The following is a 13,810-nucleotide window of genomic DNA, read 5'->3' on the forward strand; positions in this document are numbered from 1 at the left end:
TGGACAATGGAGAGGCTGGACCAGATGGTCTCTAAGAGGTCCTAGATTTAAAGTGCTTTCAGGGGAAGCTGAGCGCTCGTCTCTGCTGGTCATCATCACCCCACCCTCTTCTTCTCCCACCTCCCAAGCGTCTAGCCTGCTCTGAGCCCAGGACACTCCGCTCCAATCAAAGACTGGGGAAGGAGCGGGGCCAGCATTCCTGCCTGTGGTGGAGAGGGTGGGGGAGACTTGGGGAGAGGGGGACGAGGGGCAGAGGTGGGGGACTTGAGGCCTGCCCACCCTGCCCGTCCACACCTCCGACCGCCGGATGCCAAGGGAAGTTCACCGAGAGTTGACAACCCTCCTTTGTCACAGAGCACTGCATGGAGCCATCAATCAGGCCCTTCATTTACCCGTGTCACTTTCTAGAGGAAAGCCGCCCTGCGAGCAGCCAGGGCGCTTCCTCTCTCACCCACTTGATGAAGATTTCCTCTTATTGGGCCACGTGAAATCTCTCCCAGGATCACAACGTGCCATCACCGCAGCAGTGGCAGTGGCTGGCGGTGGGGATGCGCCAGGGCCCTCCCTGCTGTGGGCAGGACAATCCACAGAGGGCCTCCCCCACTTGAGGCCTCTTGAAGGGGCCTCCGGGAAACCTGGAGAACCCAGAGAAGGGCCACCTCGAAAGGGGGGCTGGGGGAGGAATGCCGGGGAGGGGAAAGGGGCCGGCCAGGAAGGAGGGACAAGAGGAACGGATAGAGGATGCCAGAGTCACCTGGCTCCCCAGCCCCCTCCCCATCCCAGGATGCCCAGGGGAGTCAGGCATCTCTAACTACCCCCACCCTCCTCATGGGCACAGACTGGGTCCCACCCTCTGTCTCTCTCCCCCAGCCTCGTGGGCACAGAGATCCAGAGGGTTGCCATAAGCCTTGCTCCACACTTCCTGGTAATGACCTCCAACTGGAAATGCTGGACACACAGGCCATCTGAGAAGCGCAGTGGTGCCCTACACCTTTCCTCTTGCCCATACTTCTCCAAACACATCTGGCTTTATACAGATGTGTCTGGTGACCTCTTGGCTGTCCTGCTGGTCCCAGCTCAAATACCCCGTAGACTAAGATGACCTTTCAAACTCCCTGGGTTAGAAGAGGTAACCTGTCTCTCCTCTGCCCGGCGGTCCACCGCCCAGCACGGGTCTCTGAGGCCTCCACACTACACTGTCTTGCCCTTCTCCAGGGCAGAAGGGTCTCTGACCATCCTGGGAGCTGGGGGGGTGGTGCGGGGGGCAGGGTCTGGACCACATGTTTATCGTCTTTACACCCCCGCCCAGCACGCTGGGCACAAGATAGGAGCTCAGCAAATCTCTCCAGAACGGATATATGAAGATCACTTGCCTGAATGAGAGGTCCCCCCCAGGTAACCCACTGGCCAAGTCACATCCCCAAAACATACCAAAGGGCTCTCCAAGGGCTGTCACCTGCTCAGGGGATCTCGCCCTGATATGACATCAATCAGGGGCCACGTGGGGAATTGAGCGCCAGGGCACGTGAGGCCAGGAAAAGCTTCAGGGATAAACCATCCCTTTCATTTCAGGGATGAGCAAACGTGAATGGAAGCCTGGGGGGGATGGTTCTGGGGCGACTGTCCCTAGTCCCCAGCAGCCCCATTACCAAGAACAGAATCACACATAATCCCAGGGATGGGAGGAGCCCCAATGCTGGGGCAAACCCCAGAAAACCTCCAAGAGGCTGGTCTCTCCAGTCCCTTTGGACACAGGGGTGCACCCCGCCGCCCCATCCTTGTCCTCCCTGGAGGCTGCCGCCTGCATGGCCGGAACGTACCTTGCGCTTCTTGGCGCGGCCCTCGGCCTGCAGGGTGCGGGTGCAGCGCTGCACGCACTCAGAGAAGCTGAGGTTGCTGTGGTCGGCGCTGTAGTCGAGGTCGGCCAGCCGCGCCAGGGACAGGATGTAGTTACAGGCGATCCTCAGGATGGCCAGCTTGGACAGCTTCTGCCCATACGAGTAACACGGCACCTGGGGGGGCGAGAAGGCGTCAGAAGGGGCTGCGGGGCTCTCTGCGGAGAATGGCCCTGGGCAGACAGGTGTGTGGCCAGAGAGGGGACAGTCAGGGTTGGGGGGAAAGGTGGCCGTTCTAATCCCCAGCTGGGCTGTTATTCCCTCTTCTAAGCACCTGCTGTTTCCACTCACAGCTCCTGGAAGGCCTGCACATGTGCACGTTGTAGGGAAGGAAACGGAGACTCACGAGGCTCAGCTCTTACCCGGGTGGCCGTGAGCACAAAGCATGGTCAGCTCCCCCAGGATCGAGCACCATTTTCCCCACCCTGCCTGAGCAGGGGTCCCTGGGAGAGAAAGATGTTCTGTAGCTCTGAGAGTCTATTCACTCATTCAGTGATCCTTGTCTTGCCAAGCATCTGGGATCCGACAAAGAATAATAACCTGGTTTGGCCAACAGAGGACTTACACTCGAGAGTGATGTTGTAACATCATACCAGCCTTAGGCACCCGAGACAGCAGGAAGAGACCAGAAGGAAAGTGCCAGCGCTCAGCTGGGGGACCCACAGCTGTGGCTGACCCAAAGCCACGTGGTGGGCTTTCTTTTGCTTTTCTCTTTTCCTTTCTGCCCTCTGGATCTGGAGTGCTTCTGGGCATGCAACAGGTGCCTAATAAGTACAGACCCAACCAGGCTCGACACACTTAACACTCATCACCAATTAGACACGCAGGGCACAGGGATCTGTTTGGGGTGAAGAGATGGAGTTTCACCAGTGTTCCTGTGCATGAGCCAAAAAAGCTATGGAGCCGGCAGCAGAGTTCTGTGTCAGAATGTGGAGATGCCACCACAAAGACCACCTGACAGGTACTAACCCACAGAGCCCAGCGCTGCTCTGATGCATCGTTCACCTAAATGGCCCAAACACGGAGTTCCCATGGTGGCACAGTGGAAATGAGTCTGACTAGGAACCATGAGGCTGCAAGTTCGATCCCTGGCCTCACTCAGTGGGTTAAGGATCTGCAGTTGCCATGAGCTGTGGTGTAGGTTGCAGATGTGGCTCGGATCTGGCATTGCTGTGGCTGTGGTGTAGGCTGGCAGCTATGGCTCCGATTAGACCCCTAGCCTGGGAACTTCCATATGCCGCAGGAGCGACCCTAAAAAGGAAAAAAAAAATAAAATAATATAAAATAAAAAATAAATGGCCCAAACACACGTACCCAGCAACCAAGGCTGCAGCACCCTCCTCTTAACCACCCTCCGGGGTCTGTATGCAGCATCCATCCCCACCACTGAGACCCCGTGCTGATTAACTCTCATACCACAGAGAGTGGGGCCCCATGGCGACATCACTCAACAAGTATGCCAAGCAAAAAGTATGCCAGGCATGGTTCTAGACCAGTAGTTCTCAACTGGGCACAATGTGGTCCGTCAGGGGCAGATGGCAAAGTCTGCATATTCTTGATCATCACTATGGGAGGAGGGAGAGGTGAGGGAGGTGCCACTGGCCTTGGGTGGGGGCCAGGGATGCTGCTAAACATCCTACACTGGGCAGGAGCAACTGATGCCCCCACAATCAAGAAGGACCTGGTCCCAAATGTCAGCAGTGCCGGGGGCAAGAAAGCATCAGCAAGAGACCTGCTGCAGGGAGTTCCCATTGTAGCTCAGCAGGAATGAAGCCAACTAGTATCTGGCCTCGATCAGTGAGTGGGTCAAGGATCCAGCGTTGCCACAAGCTGCGGGGTAGGTCGCAGATGTGGCTCATATCCTGCACTGCAGTGGCTGTGGTGTAGGCCAGTAGCTGCAGCTCTGATTCAACCCCTAGCCTGGGAATCTCTATATGACCCAGGTGCAGCCCTAAAAAGGAAAAAAGGTTGGTGGGGGGGGGCGGGGCAGGCAGCCGAGGACCTTAAATTCATCAACACTTGAATCTCACCTCAAAGCTCACTTTGTCCAGGAGCTTTCCCTGAGCTCCCCACCCAACCCTGGGAGTGCCTGCCCTGGATGGTGCTCTCCTAGCCCTCCTCTGTCCTTAATTCTTGATACCATGGCTAGTGAGCTGCCAGGGAAAGGCCTCTGTAAGCAGAGTCTCGGGCAGGTCCTGCCCACAGCAGGCCTCAGAAGGGCTTGTTGAATGAGGGAATGAATGAACAAATAAATGACCTCCTTCCGCATTTATCAGGTGATTCCAGAATGTCTCGAACTCAGTTCAAAAACCATTTTCTCCCTGACGACGAAGATTTAGTTAATGGGGCCTAAAGGTGAAGCTTGCATACCTTCCGGCCGCCTGGGCTAACTCCTGGCTCTGGCTCTTCCTAGGGCTACAGGCCTGGGCAAGAGATACAACCTTTCTGAGCCCTGGTGTCCCTGTCATCTAGCTAACAGGACTGACCGCAAGCATGGTGAGGACTAAAGGAGACGGTTTCTGCGTTGCACGGGCTGAGACCTGATACAAGTCAGTGACATCATTAAGGTGGGTGTCACCGAGAAGCTCCAAAGATGGGCTCCAGAGAGGACGAGAAGCAGGAGATCTGGAGCCAGGACAGAGCGTCTGCTCCCCGCCACCCCCTGATTCGGGTGAGGGTCCTGGGACCACAGCCCAGGCCCCAAGCAAGGTTGGCTGTCACCTTTCAAAATTCTTCAGCAGTCAAGGAGTCGCCCCTCACCAGGCCAGGAAACACAGAAAAGGGCAGGGAGGTGACAGAGGGACTGCCAAATACAGTGCATTTCCCTGGACGCACCCAGCCCTGGTCACAGCTCCATCCAAGAAAAGCCTGATGAACAATGCACTTTGCCGGTTCCCAACTGGAGCCCAGAGAATTGCTTTATCAGCCTAAACAAATAACAAAGGTCTGTGCACAGCAAGGTGCCCTGGAGGCCTGGGGCAGGGGACAGGTTCTCTGGGGTCAGCCCAGCACCTCTGCCTCCTCCGCGCCTGGGGAGGGAGTGCCCACTGGGCACAGCTCTGTGACACAGGCCCTGCTGCACTGTCACCCAGAGGCCGTGCTGGGAGTGACCCAGCTCTCTGAGCTGGAGCAGCTGGGCAGGGAGCAGGGCAGGGATCTGCACATGGGGATCCAGGGTCATTGCAGGACTACAGAGCAACAGATGAGGTCAAGGCCAAGCCAGGGGCCCCCGTGCCAGGTGCCGAACCAATTCAGTCCCAGATTTGTCACTCGGTCCCACTACTTCTGTCAAAGTTCAGTCTAATAAGAAAACCATCTATTAAGCTCTGGCTGTTTACCTGGCAGTGTGGTCACTATTTTCAGGTAGTTTTAACCCACTGAAATCTCCCCTAAAATAAAGAGTGTTACCCCATCTGCACACGAGGAAGCAGAGAGGTGACATATTGGGCCCCAGGTCACACAGTTAAGGTCTGGTTGGAGCCAGAAGCTCGTCTATCACCAGAGGAAGGCACAGGGCCACTGTGCTCTCCCAGCTCCCACCACTAGAGGTAGCCGTGTATGGCACACCAGGGACACTTTTTGGCAACAAACTCCTCCTCTTCCTGCTCCCCAAGAAAGGGAGATTCTCTAATTCCAGATTCTCTGCTCTCCAACACCCCAGGATACAGCAGTCTGGCCCCCTCGGAAGTGCCCTGGCCCAATGAGGGTCTGATTCTGGGAGGCCAAGGTCAGGCAGAAAGAGCTTGTCTGAATCCCAAGCATGTCACAGTGGAATGACTTTGGACAAGTACCTTCAACTCTCTGAGTCTCCGTTTTCTCATCTAGAGAGTGGGGGTGACACCTTGTACCTTCCATGACTTTTGGAACCAGGTCACCCCTTGCTGTTTCCTATGATCTATGAAGGCCAGGCAGAGGGCTGGGCATTGTAAGAACAATTCATCTGTAAACAGTCCCAGGGAGTTCCCACCATGGCGCAGAGGAAACAAATCCAACTAGGAACCACGAGGTTGCAGGTCTGATCCCTGGCCTTGCTCAATGGGTTAAAGATCCTGCGTTGCTGTGACCTGTGGTGTAGGTCCCAGACGCGGCTCGGATCTGGCATTGCTGTGGCTCTGGTATAGGCTGGTGGCTACAGCTCTGATTAGACCCTTAGCCTGGGAGCCTCCATATGCCGAGGGTGCGGCCCTAAAAAGACAAAAAACAAAAAGCCCCAGGAGGCGAAAAAGATAACTGCCACTTTACAGAGAAGCATTTGATGCCCAGAAGGGGTATTCCTGCCTCCCCCCCCCCCTTTTTTTGTTTGGCCTCCCATACGGCACATGGAAATTTCCAGGCTAGGGGCCGAATCTGAGCTGTAGCTGTGACCTATGCCACAGCTTCGGCAATACCAGATCCTTAACCCACTGTGCCACAGTGGGAACTCCCTTCCTGTGTCTTGCAGCCGATGAGTGATGAGCTGGGTTTTGAATTCACACCTTAGCTGGGCTCTTTCCAATCAACCAAAGCAAGTGCTTGAGGATGTGGATGAGTGTCTATAGCCGATGGTGGGGAGGTGGGCAACCCACTCTTCTGAGCTAGGGGTGGGGAATTCTAGACCCCATGGGGCGCCAGCCTCTGTGCATTACCTCTCTGGGCATCCACAGCAAGGCCCAGGGCCCAGCCACCCCACTGCCTGCAGAAGACCCCACAGCAATCATCAGCTCAGCCTGGTCAAAGGTCAGAGGCCAAAGAAAGCAGCAGGGCCACTTGGCTCCAACTCCTGACAGGCAGCCCAGTTTCCAGGAAAGCAAAAGGACCTGCCTCGTGTTTCACCCCACATGAACAGTTAAGCCTCAGAGGAGCAGGTAGGGAGATTTTCCCAAGGTCCCATACACCCTAAAAGATTCCATCCCACCTACCCCGCCAGACCCTTTCCAGCTCCAGCAAGCAGGAAAAAGTAGGAAGGGTACTGGCCTGAGATGCTGAGGACCAAGCTCCACTCTGGGCCATGCTCATGACCTTAGGCAGGGCCACAACCTCAGGAGACCTCAGTTTCCTCACCAATAAAACTGGTGTCAGGATACCTGCTACCTCAGCATGGAGTCATTGTGGGCAGATGTAGGGAAGCCAAGCCAAGACCGGACCAGCCAATACAGGGGTGGCCTGAAAGCCCTGCCATCTTGCCTCTGTGCCAACCCCTATCCATACTTCAGACCCAGCCCAAGATGCCCTCTGCCAGCCCACCGAGACTCCTGGACCCACCGAGCTCCACCATCACTGCATCCTCGGCACACAGCCCAACCCGCGATTCCTTCTGAAATTATTCTCCAATCACCTTGTGCCAGTGCATGCTGACTCCTTGGGGGCAAAGCCGCTCTGCTCTACCAGAGCTGGTCAAGGTCCCTGCCAAGTTCCGTTTCAACAGAATCCCAACGGCTGCGCAGCAACGAGGCCAGGCCCTGAGAACCTGGGTCTGAGTAGTTAAGAGCCGAGTTGCAGGGTCAGACAGGACAAATCCTGATCACTCATTCCACCTCTCTATAAGCGTCCTCACCAGCGATAGGAGAAGGCAACACTACAGAGAGGCGACAACAGGGCCAGGGAAGGCACCTCATCCCGGGCAATGAACAAGCGGCTGCCCTGGTGACTGTGGATGTAAGGGGGCAGGAGAGAGACCTCTGTCACCCCTCTCTCATCTGGATGAAAGCAGGACTGTCCCCCCCTTCCCTGAGAAGGGGTACCCAGGCTGCAGCAGAGCCATGGCTCCCTGGCATCCTATAGGGTCTGAGATTGGCCGAGCTGCTGGGCTAGGGGGTGCCATCCTCCTGGGCCACCCTGAGTTCAGAATTTCAGGGGCCACTGCAGGGGAGCAGCAGAGGAGGACCCACTGGCTTGGCACCTTCTTTAGGAAAAGGCACCTCAGCGGACCCTGAGGGATCCTCCCTGCCACCCCCGGCCTCTGCCCTGCTGGGCTGCCATTCCTCCATCAACGCTGAGGGGCGTCACGCTCCAAAGGGTGAAAGGAAATCTGCACACACACCGGATGTCCCAAGTCCATACAGCCTGGGAGCCAGAAGGCTCTGGCCCCGCCCCTCACCCCCCAGCAAGGCCAGGCTTTCCCTTGGACCCCCTCCCACCTGGCCCAGAGCAGCCCCGCACCTGGGCCCGGCCCAGCTGTGCACACATGGCCTTCACATGAGGCGGCGAGGCAGGCCCCTTGCAGCTGGGCCAGTGGCATGTGCCATGGCCTGACCATTTGCCCCGCACACCACCCCCTGGCCCCACTGCCATGCACCCTAACCCACAGGGCCTCTCCCTCCCCCACCTGCACTCCCAAGGCCAAGCAGCCCCACCCCCATTTCCTTCCGCGTAGAGAGCATGATGGGTTAGACAGCACAGGAGGCTGTCACCTTCCCAGAGGCGGACAACTCCAGGGCGTCGGGGGTGGGGGGGGGGGCTGTTAGGAGCCTGCGCCCGGGAGCGACTCACTGACACCGATTTGAATCCAGGCTCTGCGATGACAGTGGTGCACAGCCACGTGGGCTGTGACTGCTCTGCACCTGGGAGGCACGAGCACCCTGGGACCTGGTGAATGGCCCACCAGGGAGGCCACTGAGGTGGCAAAAGACTAGGAGATCTCCACCAACTTACAGAAGCTCTCTGAATCTCAGTCTCACCATCTGTGAGACGGGAAAAGGGGTGGGATTAATACCTATTTCATTAAATGAACAATTACGCTTAACACACTTAGCACAGGACCCAGTACAGAGGAAGCATCTGATAAATGGTGGGTTCTCTGATTGTTATTAAAATGATTATAGGAGTTCCCTGGTGACCTAGCAGTTAAAGATTTGGCATTGTCACTGCTGCAGCTCAGGTTCAACCCTTGGCCCAAGAACTTCCACGTGCCTCGGGTGTGGCCAAAAGGAAAAAAGATAAAATGATTACAGAATTCTCATTTCTATATCTATCAAGGCCTTTGCCCATCACTGAGGCTAGTGTAGATGCACAAGAAACATTCATTCCTCCTAGGCCCCATTCCTTTCTTCATTCGGTCTCTGCAAAGAAGCTCTGTATGAGCAGCGTTATCACCATTTTCCAGCTTTAGCAACTGAAGCTCAGAAAGGGAGAGTGACTTGTCCATGGTCACACAGAAAACATACAGCAGAGGCACAACGCAACCTCCAGCCTCAGGACTCCCTTCCCAGTGCTCTTTTCACCGTAGCATTAAGCTGCTTGGGGCAACGAAGCCCTAGACCAGACCTACAGTCCCAGAAGTGACCTCACTGTGGCAACAACCAAGGTCTCTTTTGGGATGAACCATGCTCCTTTTTTCCCCTCTTTTCCCAGGGCCCATTTCAGACAGTCGAGCCTGAGCCTAGATCCAGAGTCACAGTCTGGTAGGGAAGAATTTTGTGTGTGTGTGTGTGTGTGTACACGCCTGCATCTTCTAGACGTGGGAGACTGAGTTCCAGAGGAGGATGGAGGGCCTCTGAGACACAAGACCTTCCCCATGGGACAGGAGCTGTGGGATGGGAATATGGTGAGAGTGGCCTCAGCCCCCGGGCTCTGGGACCAGAAGTGCCCTGGCTCTATTTCTTTCCTTCCCAGACAACAGACAGGTGCCCATCAGCAGCTTTCCTGAGGAAAGGACAGATGGTTTGGGTGGGAGGGGCAGGGGACAAACAGGAGCAGGTGCTTCTGTCTGTACATGTGTATGTGCTCTTAGGCACGTGTAATGTACTGTCCGTGTGTGTAAGCATAGCTGTGTGTACCTGGGTGTGTGTGCACACTCTCTCCCTGAATCTGTGCCTTTTATGCAGAACTGCCCCCCAAGAAGGCCAGAAGTGAAAGGAAACCAAGACTAACAATCTCATCTCAGAGTCAGCCCCTTCTGACTGTTAATAACACCGCAGGTCGGGGTGGGCCCATAACACTCATATGGGTGATACTGTGAATAGCATTTGGCAGGCAGGTGTTCCAGAAACCTCTGTCATCTTTCCTAACCTACTAGGTGATCTTGGAAGTCTCCTTCCTTCTTTCTCCAGGCCTCAGTTTTCCATTCCACTAAATGCACTAATTCAACCGACAGGGATGATAAGGTCAAATAAGATGGAATTTCTTACTGATAGAATTTGAAGCCACTGAACAAATGAGATGTTGCTGAGCACACAGAGACCACGAATAGTTTCTCAGAATTGAAAGAGGCAGCCGAAGAAGTAAAAGGACCTTGAACTGGCAGTCAAAGAACCTAGGCGCCAGCCCTGCCCTGCTGCACACCAACTGTGGTGCTCTGGGCACGTGGTCTCCCCAATCTGAGAGGGGTTTCCCTCGCTGCAAAGGTGAGCAGGTGGGCAGGCATCTCTCTGCCATTTCATCCTTCCATCCTGAGGGGACGAGTAGCAAGAAGCCCTGCAGGCTAAAGCCCAGAGAAGTTGAATAACTTTCCTGAAGTCACACAGGAAGTCAGCTGCAGAGCAGGCAAAGATCCTCACCATTCAAGCCAGTCACACCCTAGCCCTTTCCTATGCCCTGTGTGGGGTAGAAGTAGGGCGCACTTACTACTAACCTGCTGCTTGAGGGTGAGCCCACTGCCCAGAGTCGCAACTGTCTGCGACAGCTATCTGACCACTTCAGTCCATTCTACCGCAATGACCAACTGTCTCACCCAAACCCAGTGAGACGCTCTGGCTCAAAAGTCATAGAGTTCGATTCTCTTCCCATGGATGGATGCAGGCACCTTGCCCACCCCACCCTAGGAAGAAGAGGAAAGAATGGGGTCCAAAAAGAAGATCACATTTTCTGAACTCCTATGTTGCTGGCTAAAGCCCAGAGAAGTTGAATAACTTTCCTGAAGTCACACAGGAAGTCAGCTGCAGAGCAGGCAAAGATCCTCACCATTCAAGCCAGTCACACCCTAGCCCTTTCCTATGCCCTGTGTGGGGTAGAAGTAGGGCGCACTTACTACTCTCTCGCGCTCTCATTTTTTTTTAATTTATTTGATTTTGGGGGGCAGCACCCAGAGCATATGAAAGTTCCCAGGCTAGGGGTCAAATCAGAGCTGCAGCTGCCAGCCTAACCACAGCCACAGCAACGCAGGATCCGAGCCATATCTACAACCTAGACCACAGCTCATGGAAAAAGCCACTGGATCCTCAACCCACTGAGCGAGGCCAGGGATTGAACCTGCATCCTCATGGATACTAGTCAGGTTCTTAACCCACTGAGCCACAACAGGAACTCCCTGCTCTCTTCCTAGATTTCTCTTTGCTCTGAGAGAACTAAGAAGCCCCTAGTCCACCCTAGAACTAACTTCTGAAGTTCCCCCAACCACCAGTCCGCTCAGCAGACCTGCCTTTCTTCAGCACCGGGCGGCAAAGGGCAGCAGTGCAGGGGATCTCCTGGGAAGGCTCTCTCCAGCCAAGCCCTGAGACTGCCCCTCCGCCCCCCCCCCCCCCCCCCCGTGAGCACAGGCTTGAGGCCCGGGTCCTTCCGGACACCAGGGACCAGGGGTGAGGAGCGAGCGCAGAAGCAACCTATGTGTAGGGGCATCCTTGCTGGGAGGTGGGGCCAGAAGTGGGGCTGACAGGCTCCCCCAGAATGCCGAACCCTTATATTTTGGCAAAACCAGGACCGCCCCTCCGCTGCATTCCGGGCCTCCAAGACCACGCCAAATCGCTGGAAAGTGAAGGGTCTCTCCCACCCCCTTCCTCGCTGGAGAAAGATTCCCACATTCCCCCTCTCCACTCCCCACTGCGCCCTAGGGACTCCGGGAGACAAATATTCGCTGCCATAAAAGTGAACTATGAGGGCTGAAGTCAGACGCGCGCGCAGACAGGGTCACCCCAGGGGGGATGGGGTGGCTATAAGCAGGGCGTGCCTGGACCAGAAATCTCGAATCTTCACCCCCGCTTTGCAAACTAAGATCTGTACCAACGCTGTGGCAGAGGTCAGTGCCCCAGGAGGACCCAAACCTGTCTGGGCCCTGGGGCCAAGCAGGAGGGGGCAACTTGCCCCTTACCCACACCCTCATCCTTCCTAAATTCCCCCCGTCACTCATTCACTCATCCATCCTCCAGCAATCATTCCCAGGCTCAATGAGGGTGTGAGACTGGGAGCTGGTACCTGCTTCCTGAGCGCCTCAAAGGCTGCGCTGATGGTGTGTACCCGCGTCCGCTCCCTGGCGTTCGCCAGGAGCCTCCGGGTCTGCTGCAGGGCTTTGATCTCCGAAGTGGCGGCGGTAGCTTCTCCTGGCCGTTTCCTAGGCGACGCGGAGGAATCCGGGTGGTTATTGTAAATTACGTGTGAAATTGACGAGTAAGAACTTTCCCCAGGGCGTGTGGGGGGCGCGGGGCGCACAGAGGACTCTGGGGGCGCAGGGGGCGCCGACGGTGTGGGGCGTGCTGGCGGTGCGCACAGCAAGATGCGGGGACGCAGGCCCGGCTCCCGAAAAGGCTGTGCCTCGGGACCCCCAGGTACCTGGCTCTGGGGCGTAGGAGGAGGCGGCGGCGGCGGCGTGGGGAGTCCCGGCCCCACTGCGCCCAGAGGGAAGCCGCGTTTCCGCGCGTCCAAGACCTCTGGCGCCCGGGCGCCCCCGCGCTCCACAGCCGTGTCCGCGCCCCCACCTGAGGGATCGGCCGGCGCCACTCGGACTGGCACCGGGGTCGGGACCGGCTGCAGCCGCTGGGTCCTGTCCCGCAGCCCGTTGGTGGCGGTGGCGCCGTGCTCGGGCGCTTCCAAGTCCAATCGGAAAGTTTTATAGCCGTTCGCGCGCCGCGCCGGCTCCTTGCCTTTCCGCTTGAGCTTTTTGAGGCCGTTCAGCTCCTTCACGCACACGGTCTTCCACGGCCCGTCCTCGAGAACCGGGATGTGCTTCATGGCGCGGGCAGCGCGCGAGGCAGGGGCGTGGGGCTGCCCTGGACGCGCGCCTGCCGCGCTCGCTCTGCACGCCGCGCGCCGGCTCTGCCCGGGCGGCCGCAGCGCTCAGCGCCTCGGAGTCTCCAGCTCTCCCCCTGCACGCTCCCTCCCTCCTCCCTCCCTCCCTTTCTCCCCCTCGCCCGGGGCAGCTGCGCCGCCGGCTCCGCGAAGCCGCCGGGCTGTCCGTTCCCGGAGCGCTCAGAGTGTCATCTGAAGTCGCTGCCGCCTTGCCAGCATTTCTGGAGAACGCCCGCTGCGCTCCATCTGTGTTTGTTTAGCCTCAGTTTACACAGAAGCCCAGTTCGCGAGATCAGTCAGCGCCGCCGCCCGGAGAGGAGGCAGCTCCCGCCGCCACCGCCTCCCCAGCCCGGGCCGCCCGAGCAGCAAGCGCCTTTAAAGAAACAGGAAGCATTTTTCAAAACAGCTGGGCTGCCGGCCGCCTCCTTTGTCCGCGTCCTCTCTACCTCCCCCCACCCCCATCCCTTCTGCCCAGAACCTGCCTCCTCTCGCTCCCCCTCCCTGCCCCCTCCTCAAGTCCGGGGGCGTCTCTTTGCCCAGAGGACAGTCTGCTCCCGAACACGTGGCTTCTGGGCCCTTCGGCTCTTCCCCAAACCAGAGCTGGGCCTTCGCTCCCCAGCCTTGCTGACCTCTAGGTGACGCAGCGTTGACCTTCCGCACCCAGCACCTCCGGTCCACCCTTCCACCCCAGCTTGCCAATCCAGAAAGAAACCGTAGGGCGTCTTCTCCTGGGGCCGGGGTCGGTGGAATAAGGGAAGGGCCATGGAATTGCCCGAGACTCTCACTCCCCCTGCTCTGTCACTTGCTAGAGCCCCATCCACTCTGTCACTTGCTGGAGCAGGGAGGCCAGGAGCAGAAGGCAAGCGACTGGGACACTGAAGCTCTGAAAAGAAATGTGTGTTCCCACTGTCACAGAGCGAGTTAAAGAGGCGAGCCGGGTGGCAGCTTCAGATTTAGACAGAGCATCTGTGAAAATCTGAAGTCGCCTCACCCTAGGCTGC

The 13,810-nt window shown here is 57.2% G+C and overlaps 1 protein-coding gene across 2 annotated transcripts in view; it reads right to left on the minus strand.

The window, feature by feature from the left end:
- The window catches only part of ATOH8 (atonal bHLH transcription factor 8), a 36,479-nt gene extending 23,582 nt beyond the window's left edge, over window positions 1–12,897 (minus strand). Inside the window, exons 1-2 of one of the 2 annotated variants that reach the window (XM_047781613.1) lie at window positions 12,000–12,885; window positions 1,821–2,012 (exon numbers count right to left, since the gene is read on the minus strand). In XM_047781613.1, coding sequence (XP_047637569.1) covers window positions 1,821–2,012; window positions 12,000–12,752 — 945 coding nt within the window. In that variant the 5' untranslated portion in view covers window positions 12,753–12,885. Of the gene's footprint in view, window positions 1–1,820; window positions 2,013–11,999 lie in introns of both variants that reach the window. The other variant, XM_047781612.1, reaches the window with a different exon arrangement.
- Between the last annotated feature and the right edge of the window lie 913 nt (window positions 12,898–13,810).

Source organism: Phacochoerus africanus, chromosome 5, assembly GCF_016906955.1.
Source record: "Phacochoerus africanus isolate WHEZ1 chromosome 5, ROS_Pafr_v1, whole genome shotgun sequence".
Taxonomy (NCBI): Eukaryota; Metazoa; Chordata; class Mammalia; order Artiodactyla; family Suidae; genus Phacochoerus; species Phacochoerus africanus.